Source organism: Rhineura floridana, chromosome 1, assembly GCF_030035675.1.
Source record: "Rhineura floridana isolate rRhiFlo1 chromosome 1, rRhiFlo1.hap2, whole genome shotgun sequence".
Lineage (NCBI taxonomy): Eukaryota > Metazoa > Chordata > Lepidosauria > Squamata > Rhineuridae > Rhineura > Rhineura floridana.
Window position 1 is genome coordinate 85,772,661 of NC_084480.1, and position 11,062 is coordinate 85,783,722.

The 11,062-nt window shown below is 40.5% G+C and overlaps 1 protein-coding gene across 1 annotated transcript in view; it reads right to left on the minus strand.

Moving 5' to 3' along the window:
* The window catches only part of FBN2 (fibrillin 2), a 419,303-nt gene extending 411,657 nt beyond the window's left edge, over nt 1-7,646 (minus strand). Inside the window, exons 1-3 of the mRNA XM_061625313.1 lie at nt 6,698-7,646; nt 4,160-4,242; nt 737-835 (exon numbers count right to left, since the gene is read on the minus strand). Of these exons, the coding sequence (XP_061481297.1) occupies nt 737-835; nt 4,160-4,242; nt 6,698-6,939 (424 nt within the window). The 5' untranslated portion in view covers nt 6,940-7,646. The remainder of the gene's footprint in view (nt 1-736; nt 836-4,159; nt 4,243-6,697) is intronic.
* Between the last annotated feature and the right edge of the window lie 3,416 nt (nt 7,647-11,062).

The window sequence follows — 11,062 nt, forward strand, 5'->3', positions numbered from 1 at the left end:
TCCTCTTTAACTTTCAACAGCATTCATTTCAAATCATTACTGGTTTCTGCTAGTAGTATGGTATTGTCTGCATATCTTATATTATTAATATTTCTCCCTTCAATTTTCACACCTCCTTCATCTTGATCCAATATTGATTTATTATTACCTTGCTACATATTCTTCATTAAATCTGAGGCTGTAATCCTACACCCAGCTACCTGTTAGTAAGACCCATTAACTCAATAGGACTTACTTCTGAGTAAGCATGCATAGGTTTGCATTGCTAGTATCTTGCTTTTCTGGCAAAAAGAGAATTCAAAAATAATATATTATTAAAATTATTTTTAATACGAACTACATGAGTAAAAAAGTCCCCCAGCAGAAAACTGAATTAGCAGAACAGCATAAAACCAAGTTACATTTTCCATGCACACTTTATTTAATAACTTGTTTTCACTGTTCACTGTGATGGCAAGTAGCAATGGACCAAGGCAGACCTCTCCTGGGAGGGCATTCCAGAGACATAGCATTATGAAAAGTGAGCAGCAGGAAACTCCTATATGCAAAACAGCACATCTCATCCAGAAGAGGGCAGGGAGGATGACGGAGATAAATTTCTCGTGAACTTAGTTATTCATCTATTTTTAGACAAAACCCTAGTATAAAATGTTGCACAATATTTTTATCCCTAAACTTTAAAAATGGAAATTTATTAATGAATAATAAAATAAATAAATAAATATTTAGGCCTTACTCAATTTTGATCCACAGGTTGGCAAAATCTGTCCACTGGAGCAAGTGCACATGTTAGGACGAGAACAAAATCCATCACCACAACTATTTCTACAAATTGCTGTGGAAGAAAATAATGCATCAAAACAGTTGTATATTTTAAATTGCTGAACAAACACTGGCAAACAAAATCAATTATTGCTTAAATGTGTCAAAAACTTTCAAGAATGTAAGCAACAGCATATATACCGAAACACAAACTGCCTTTATGTTTGGTTTTATGTTTATTTTTATGCTTCCTTCATTGCTAGTAAAACAGGGCTGTAAAGATAGTCTCTACTCTGATGGCCTTAGACTGTAGCATAAAAAATTACTTCTCTAAGAAGAGATATGTAAACTAAATACAGATAACACAAAGTCAATCTGGAAATCAATGTAATCTGAAATAATGGAGTGACATTTTATTTTTGCATGTAGTATAAAGGCTGAGAGGCAAAACAGATGTGCTCTTACGTGCATACATACATCAAGACATCTGTTTTTGCAATCAAAATAATAGCCACAAGGTAGACAGGGACAAGTTGGATCAGGACCATGGCATGGGAGGAGACAAGGTTTAATCCTTTCCTGCTATGCTGCAGTCCCACTGAATATCCTCCACACACTGGTGCCAATGGAAGTTTCCCTCCTAGGGCTAATCATACCCTTGTGGCAGAGAATGGGAAGGGAGTCATTGGGGCCATGATGTGGAAGGATGCTATATCCACTCCACTCATGTCACAGTCCCATTCCTCCTACACTCCCCATGGCTGATTTTGATAATAAAAAGCAGATACATTAAATCCATTCACACATTTAACATTAGGTCTGTTTTAGCCAGAGCTTGGAAAAGTTACTTTTTAAAACCACAACTCCCATCAGCCCCAGCCAGCATGGTCACTGGATTGGGCTGATGGGAGTTGTAGTTCAAAAAAGTAACTTTTCCAAGCTCTGGTTTTAGCCCTGATAAGACTAAGCTATGGCTTTCTAGTTGATAATGGTATCTTCAAACAATCCTAAATGTTGACTTTTTCTAACCAAAGCATTCAGGAGACAACGTTTAAAGTCAGAGCCTTTGAAGCCCCTATAAAAATCCTTGTTGTAAAAATACATCATTATCTCTGGACATGAAACAAGGAGATGTTGGTAAATGCTTATTTCTGAGATATGGTTCATTGAAACACTTTCTAGGAATACTAACTTTACATTTAATCTCTGACCTCATTTTAGAGACAATACAATATTTTCTAGCTTAATATGCCATTCTTAAAAGATGAGCAAATTCTTTCAGCTACCACATTGCAAATAAAGAATTTTGTACATTTAAAGTGCAATAGAAATGATACATAATGGAAAGGTGATATTAGTGCTTGCACAGTTCAAGTCTATGCATGTTTACTCAGAAGAAAATCCACTGTCCTTTTGAGCTTGCTTCCAGGTAAACAAGCACAGGATTGTAACCTTCAATTAGATTGTAGTGTTTGTTTTTAGAAACAGGGATAGAACAAGGAATTCCACATGAATACAACAAAATTGTTATCTAACTTCTAGTGGGTTTTCAAAGGATTGATGGAGAATACTTAGGCTGATCACCTCTATACTCCAACACCCCATCTGTATTAACCCTTTTCCATGCAGCAGCAGCATATTCTGAATGGATTTTTGTATGTGAAGCTGAGTGGATATTTACATATGCCTTTGAGACCCTTTGTGGTATTTTGTGCATAGTGTAACAATGAATGTTGTTAATATGGGATATAACACAAAACAAAACATGAATGTATACTGTAGCCTATATAGGTTTTACATTTGTATTACATACCAATTTAAGCCAGAGCCAATTTAAGCATCACATGTGAAAATGCAGATTGGGCTGTATTATAAATGAAAGTTTGTGTGTGCAAAGATTTCCTAGCTGAGAACAGAGATAAAATAAACATTAAGGTCAGCTTTCCACCACTTGAAAAAATATAATAAATATTGAGTTAAACACACGTCTGTGCCCTTGCTATTGTTAGCCAGCTACATACTGTTTTCTAGGTTAGGAGATATACAGTTATACTTTGTCTCTGAAACCCTGAGGTAACCTAAGGTTAGTCACACTCATCTATGATATATGGCACAGTTAACGTTAACGTCAACTAGAGAGTCATGGTAAATACACAAATGAAAAAGTCAATGAGTCAGAATAATAACAGAAGTCTTTCACAACTAAGTTTACAATTTCACTCCCCTCTTCAGATTTTCTTAATTTGCTGAATGGAGCACCAGAATATGAATTATAATTGATAAACAGGAATGCACTATCAAGAAGAATTTAGAACATCTTCAACAGCTCTTAGTCCTGGTTCTACACTGTTCAGGGACTGGAAAGAAGTACTGTAGCAGCACTGTTGACTATTACTGCATTAGTACTGGGGTTGAGGATTAGACCTTAGCATCAGTGTAAGGTGATGGATTGTGCCCCTACACCAGCACTGGAGGTGTAGCACCTATTTTTATAAACTGTTGCTGTGACAGTGCAGCAACTCGTAGGCTCAGACCATTAAGCACACTAACAGTTCAATCCTAGCATGCCTACTCAGAAATAAACCCTGCTAAGTTCAATGAGACTTAGGCTGCCGTACTATACACTTTCCTGAGAGTAAGTCTCATTGAACATAGCATTTTCCTTTTGACTAAGCTTGCACTGAATTGTGTTATAAAACTCGAATCTTCTTGAACCACCATACTTCCTAATCTGGAACCTGTCTAAATCTCAGGGACAGTCGGTGCTGGATAGTGTTAATAAATGGAGAAAGAAAAGCCCAGTCTGCAAATGCCCAAATGAACTGTATTATTTTTCCGAAGTTCATGAGCTGAGCTGTGACCTTAGCCACAGGTCGTAGGGCTCACTCCTGGCAAGTCTAAACCACAGTTCAGCTGACTTGCATCTTTGTGTAGAATCATATCAATTGTCATATAGCTCAGCACAATAGACAGCTTGGCCAAATAAACAATCATGAAGTTATTAAATACATGTTTAGATAATCTAATCTAAATCTATCAGAACACAACCCCAAACTAACAAACAAAAAAAGCAAACAGCCCTAGACGTAATATCATTCCTGGGTAACTCTGTCTGTGATAAACTACAACCTACTTTGCTTAGTATTTGTCTATTTCTATTTAAAGTTTTTATTGCTTGATTTATGAATCTGTAAAAGAGCGTTTTTGATCAATGGATTTTTATTACTGTACTGTCAATATTTCTTGTGAGGCAGTGTATATTTCTTAAAAACAAAATGGAAGCCTAAACTTAGCAGCCAGAGTAAATTAATTCCTTAGTGTAATTAATTAAAATTCAAAGAAGTCTGTTGGACAGATTATTACCCAGAGGTTGTAAAATCTGAAGCCAAACACTTACGAACAATACACTGATTTCCCCCAGGAAGTGTTTTCCATCCAGGACAACAGTAGGAGTGGAATCTGGAGCCACACACATTTGGCCTGTCATATGCAAACAAGTGTGTACACAAAAATATAGGTCAATGGAAACAGCCATTCAAATTTTAACTCTGCAGAATAAAAAATGCATTGGCCACAGAAACAACACACAGCCTATTTTTTATAGAGCTCTCAGATTTCTTAATAAAACAAACATTTCACCAAATCCTTCCCTCCAAGAGCTAAAAAACCACCTCTAACAAAATAAAAATAAAAAGGAGACTAAGTAATAAGCACTTAGTAAAGTTTCATTTTAAGCAATTCTGAAACCAAGGAAAGGAACAATGGACCAAATGCATGCTTGCTGTCACTACTTCACAAATAGTGAAAAATTCACACCAAAGACATCTTAAGGCAAAGAATTACATTTTATGTGAAAATCTGATTTTCAAGTGGTAAATTAGAAAGAGTAAAAAGTAGAAAGGATTGTTCATACATTTTACAACCTAGCATTTTTAAGCCTCCTTCACCCCATCTGAAAAAGCTTGTTTCTTCAGCAGATTTTAATTGAACTCACCCTTCAACACTGTTATACCAAAGACCTTTAAACCCTGATCATGAAACTGAAGCAATATTTGCCACAACTGGTAATGCTATTAGTGTCGTATCTACATATACTTTCTATTGCAAAACCCAGATGTTTTTTATACTGCTCTCAAGAAAATATGAAAACTTTCCAAGATGGACCAAAATTTAAAATTAACATTGAAATGAAGTCAATCAGTAGACATAAAAAAGCAACAATTGCAGATTTAAAAAAGAGCACAGAGTAGAGTACACAAGTAAATGTAGGCATCTGCAAGTTTGAAGGAGAATGCACATAGATGTGATGAATCTTGCAGGACTGACTGAGAAATCAAACTGCATCAAGAGGTGGCCACTGGGATACAACTGCATTTTAACAAAACAGAATGGTAAAGACAAGATGAAAAGAAATATGGCTGTCGGTTAAACCTAGCTGTAAATTAGTGGTTGCTATGAGAGATACTCTGGAGTAATATTGTGTATTCTATGGAGTCTTTTGGAGACTTATGGAGGTCAAATAGAAAATAAGTGAAAACCATTTCATCTTCAAAACTGTAACATTCTGTGCAAGAGGCCCACAATTGCAGTATACTGTTGTGCTTAAAGAGAGCTCATGAGGAACAAGCTCCAGGTGTGGGTACTGGACAGAAGGAGGGTGAAAGGGAGTTTTAAAGAATATCTTTAGTCCCTAGATTTGATGCCACCCACAGGCAACTGTGAATTGCTTATGGGATGTTATGCACAAAAGTTCTTACAGGAGGTAAGGCTAGCAGGTGAAGGTAGCACTGGCAGAGTTAATCAAATCATGAAAGAAAGAGTAAGGGTTTGTTTGAGTTAAAAGACCATTTGCTGGGAATTAATTGATTGGGCATTGATTTCAAGGGGGAATTATGTTTTGTAGAGAGCTGGTCATGGGAGCAAAGCCTTTGTGGGGCGGTTATCAGGAAATGGCTGTAGGCTTTACAGAGACAGGATAAAATAGTTTCAGCCAATGGCAATCTGCCTGAAACTCTGAGCAGTTGATCAGGGACCAACACATCATGGATGGCAAGGAAGCAGCTGAAAACCAATGGGCTACAGGATGAAGATTGAGTGTAAGGAGAATTAACCTGTGAGTTGCATAGAAACACTTGAAGAAGGGGAAATAAAGAGAAATATTGTGGGAGTGGTTGTGGATTATGGGGAGGGAAGATAGGGGCATGCAAAAAATAATTCATTAGGATTGGAGCATTGGAAATCAGGGGCTGTATTTATAGGGTTGTGCAAGTAAGGAGAATGTATCTGTAAGGGACAAGAATTTATGTCTTAGACATAAAGGTCCTTAGCCAAAGATGACTATGGAATATATAAGAAAGGAGATACACTGAACAGAGGTGTTTACTGGAAGGGGACAGTTAGCAGAGGTAGCTGAAAGTTTTGAGGAAGCAGAATAAAGGGGGCATTTGAGAATTTTGCCTATGGATCACCAGAACATTGCTGACGAGACTGCATACACATATTTGAGCCTTTAAAGGCTGGAAGGCAGGAGATGGTTTTCCAGGGGATAGCCCGCTGATATACAACGTCATGTGTGGCCTAGTTCTCACAAACAGCATGATTAGGGAGATAAACCTGTGTCTGAACTGTACTGCTTCAGAACGCAGGTGGAGGCTCACAGGATGAGAGGCTCTTTGAGGTGGGGAGGAGACCTACAACCAGAAAACTAGCATGTCTAGAAGTAGGTTCAGCTAGAGCCCGCTTCCTGACATATAGCTTGGCTCTATATCCAGAGTCTGATCCATTTAGTTTCTATGAAGGGGCATTCACTCTCCCGGCTTGCAGTCTGAAAGTGGTACGATCCAGACACAGGTTTATATACGCCTCCTCCAAGGCTGTTTGTGAGAGACAGGCCTACCTGTGTGGTGGTACGTGTGAAGAAACACTGGTTCCCTACCCCCTGAGTACGTCCTGCTGGCCTCTCCTGCGAAGTCGGTTGGCGGCGGCGGCGGCGGCAGACGCTGTGCCTCCTTCCAGGCTCCCCAAGGCAGGGTAACTGCTGCTGCCGTCTGCTCCATCCATGGGGCGGACCTCCTCCTGCTGCTTTGCTTGTCCAGCCGCTCCCTGCGCCCAGAGCGCCACACAGCTTAGCCAGAGGAAATAAGGCTGTAGATAGAGCCCCTGTCGTCTCCCCATCATTGCCAGAAGGAAAATCCTGAGGTGCCGCCGCGAGCCCCAAGCTCCGACTTGCTCCTGCTTGAGCCCCTACTTAGTTCTTCCTTGGCTGCTTCCCTTCTAAGCGAGACAAAACGTTGCTCCTTCGGCTCCTGTTGCTGCTGGCCTTTCTCTCTCCTCCTCCCTTCACCTCAGAGAGACTCGCCGCTGCTGTGGGTCGTAGCGGCTAGGGGGGCTGCTGCCGCTCTCGCTTCGTGCTGTTGCATCCTCCTCCCTTCCCCCCTTCTGTCCCTCCCGAGCAACTGGAAGGCGCGCAGATTAAAAAGAAAACCGTCAGGAGAGTAAGTGAGGAGATGTCCAGCTTTTTGCGGGGGGGAGGAGGAAGAAAAAGGGGAAATAAAAGGAGTGGGTGAAAGAAGCGCACCCTAAATGGATCGTGTTAACTTAAATTATTGACTCTCCTGAGGGAGGCAAAATTGCCCGCCTCAAAAAAATAGTAACTGCGAGCTACTAATAACTGGGCGGAGCAAAGGCGCTGGCTAGGTTTAACGCAGGCAGCAGCTTTCCACGTAGATCGCATAGGCTGGAAAAATAAAAAAGGGTCTCCTTTTAAGCTGCTGCTGCTGCTTCTACCTCTAGAGTAGCCGAGGAAAGGGGGCTACCCGGCGCACCGAGAGAAGAATGAGGGGAGAGAGAGAAAAGGAGGAGAGCGGCGGAGCAACACTCCTGCCTGCTTGTCAGTGGGGAGCAGCAGCGCATCGCCGGACACGTGGGAGAGCAGCCCACTAAAAGAGGGGAGAGAGGCTTCGGGAGGCGGGGTGGGAAGAAAGGAGGGACCCCTGCGCTTGTAAAAGGGAAGGGATGGCTGGCTGGAAAAAGCTTGGTAGGGGAGTGGTACTCTTAGAAAGTGGGGCGGAGAAGAGACAGAAAAGAGAGGATGAAGCCTGGAATTCGGAGGGGATGTTGGTGGGAAAGTCTGTCAGGAAGAAGAAAAATTGAGCGCCAGTCAGTCAGCCGTGTTGCCCATTCGCCTGTATTCCTTCCCACCAGCCTCCTCGTCTTTCCTTTCTTTTGCACCAAGAAAACCACCACCACAAAAAATCCGGCCGGTAAGCAAGACTTGAGGGGGGTTTCTTACCCGCCGCCAAATTTCCTTCAGCCTCTGACAGCAACTGTAAACTTGTTAAGGTAAAAACCAGCAAAGTTATCCTTTGCTGCTCTGGAGTGGGCTGCTTCAGAAACTTTCACGGCCCATTGCTAGGGGAGCGAGGAAAGGATGCGGTATTTAGACTGCAAAGCTATCTTGAGATAGCTGGTGGTGTCTGTCTGGTGTGCACAAAGGGATCGCTTCACAATCCTCCAGAAACCTGACAGGCATGAGACTTACATCCCTTGTAAAATGAACCATATGGGAGCTTGAATCTGATCTATAGCCACTAATGTCAATGAGAACACTTGTTTTGGTAAGCTTTGATCAGTGGAACTGGCAGCTTCAGGGAGAAAGGCAAGGATCCTGTGCAATGCTCCAGAAATGTCCATACCCAGGATTTCTGTGGAACCCATTCCTTGCTGGCAGGAGCCTTTACCTATTGTCCTGGGACTGTTAAGGAAACTGAACAGTAACCCAAAGATGAGAATCTGACCATCAGATTCCCACTGACTTCAATTTCAGGACAGCAATGGGGAGCTGTTGTTTCTTTGGCTAACAAAAGGTAATGGATGTTTCACTCTTTCAGTAAGCTCCAGGGGACAGAAGAATTGAACACAGAAAACTAATAACTGGAAACTGTTATAGAGACATTTATTGTTCCTTGTACTACAATAGAATGGTATTGTAGATTTAACACCAATATTGGCAGACTGGGAATTCCCAAGAGACTGACCAAGTAAAATTCTTATTTTACATGAAAAACATATATTTATTGAAGAATATTAATGTTAGTTCAGCTCTCGGTATTATTACGTATTGTTATCATCAAACCAATTCCTATCTCAAAACAATCCTATGTATTAAATGAGCCTTAGCCAACCTGGTGTCCTCCAGATGTGTTGGACTACAGTCCTCATCATTCCTAACTTTCGGCTGTGCTGGCTGGGACTGATGAGAACTGTAGTCCAAAACATGTAATGGGCATCAGGTTGACAAAGGTTGTGTTAAATGGACCTCAGATTCACTTAGTAGTGCTTTAAATGAAGGATGATCAGCTCTACCAAAAGTCTTGTTTAAAGCCTACAAGAAAATAGCCAGCTGCTTTGCCCAATTTCTTATGTTTGATTTGTAATTTCATCCAAACAACTTCTATTACATGAGTGCTTGAATTATAGGGAGGGCAGAAGGCATTGGCCCCTTTACATTTTTTGCTTAGCTACTGCCTTTGTCTCTCTTAGGTACTACCTTTACAAGGCTGTGGGGACCATGATTAGGCTAAAATTCAGGGGAGTTGGCATGAGACTTATGGATTTAATTAAGAGCTCCCTATCCTTTTCTCCATATCAGACATATTAATTAGATGTATTCACGATTAATTATTAGTTTTGACTCTCAATACAAAGGGGGTCCGGATAACAGGACAAGTAAGCCCAATATAAAATATATCTTGGCTAGTATCTAACTACTGGTTGATTTGATATTGTGATTAATTTGCCAAAAGAATGTTGACAGTGGCTTGGTGACTAAGCAATGGCAGTCTGAATATGCACAAGGTCACTCCCTGCAGAGATTCAGTAAGAAATTTGAATCATGTTAACAAAATGGGTAGTTAAGAGTTCTTACAACTTAGAGATAAGCTGTAGACCAATCTATTTAATTAATAAACCCATAGGGCACAATCCAGTTTACCTTTCCACCAGGCTGGAGGGAATTAAATGCCGCAGCTGCCCAGCTGCATGGGGCTTTCCGTCACCTTCTCTGCCAGCCCCCTTTCAGCTCCCCAACATATGGATTGCTCTGCCCATGTGATACTGTCATGGAGCTTTGGGCTAGTCTGACTGAGCCAAAACAGCATCCACACTTACGACCTAGGACAACTAGGCCTGGAAGTAATTTTTACTACAAAAGCACAGAACATGATCAAATTCCACACTGACACCAACATTCTGGTTTGCTGTCATCATTCCATTGGATATTTAACTCCAGAGAATAAGTGGTATCTAATTACCACAAACAGGAGTTTCTGACTCCCACATAAAATGTAAGCATTCTTTAACAACAACAAAAAAGAATTAACCAAATTCACCATCACTTTTATTATCTAGACCAACATTCTCCAATTTGCTGCCCTCCAGCCATACTGGCCAGGGAGTTGTAATCCAAAACATCTGGAGGGCACTAGGTTGTCCTAGGCTGAGCTAGGCAATGTATAAAAACCAAAGTGGGAAAAACATATGGGCTTTTCTGGAGCCTTCTGAATAATCCAATGCAAAACTCAACAATATTTTTAGCAAGAAATATATTTAGGAAAAACCGGAAAAAATATAAAGGTAGACATATAATAAAATAAAAATAAAAACAAAATGCTACCTAGTTATACTGTTCTGGCATATATATTCAAGGCTGAGGAACAGCTGACAAGTTGCATCACAATTTATGCTCCGCTGAAAATTTCTGCATTTTTAAACCATTTTCTGCTAATGTATAAGAAAATTAATTGCATCGGAAAATTTTGAAAGACAAAATTTTTGTGGGTGGGGTGCATGCGTTTTGTTGTGCTTGCCTTAATATCAAGGTGGTCAAGTGGTGGTTGTGAATGTCCTTTCCTTCTACAAATTTATCTCTATAGTGGTCTGCACTCTGCAGCCTTCTTAGGTGCCCATGTTTCCTGAAAACACTGTGGAGTCCCGGATGAGCTTTCCTGTAATCATGGGAAAGTGCCTGTGCACCTAATAGCTATTCATTTTTTTAAAGTGAAGTCTTTTTACTTTTAAAAGTTTTTTTTAAAAAAATCAATGCAAAAAGGATTTAAAAAAACAGACCAGCATTCACACTGATCTCAGACACTTGATAGCCATTCCTGTGCTTCAGACAAACCTTAGGGGAAGATGTCAAGTTATAAACAAACCATAAAGTGCCCTGAGAAAAAGGCAGAAAAAAATGGAAGACTCTTCCACAGGAGAAGCAAACTTCTGAGAAATTGGGCAGCAAGGTCCA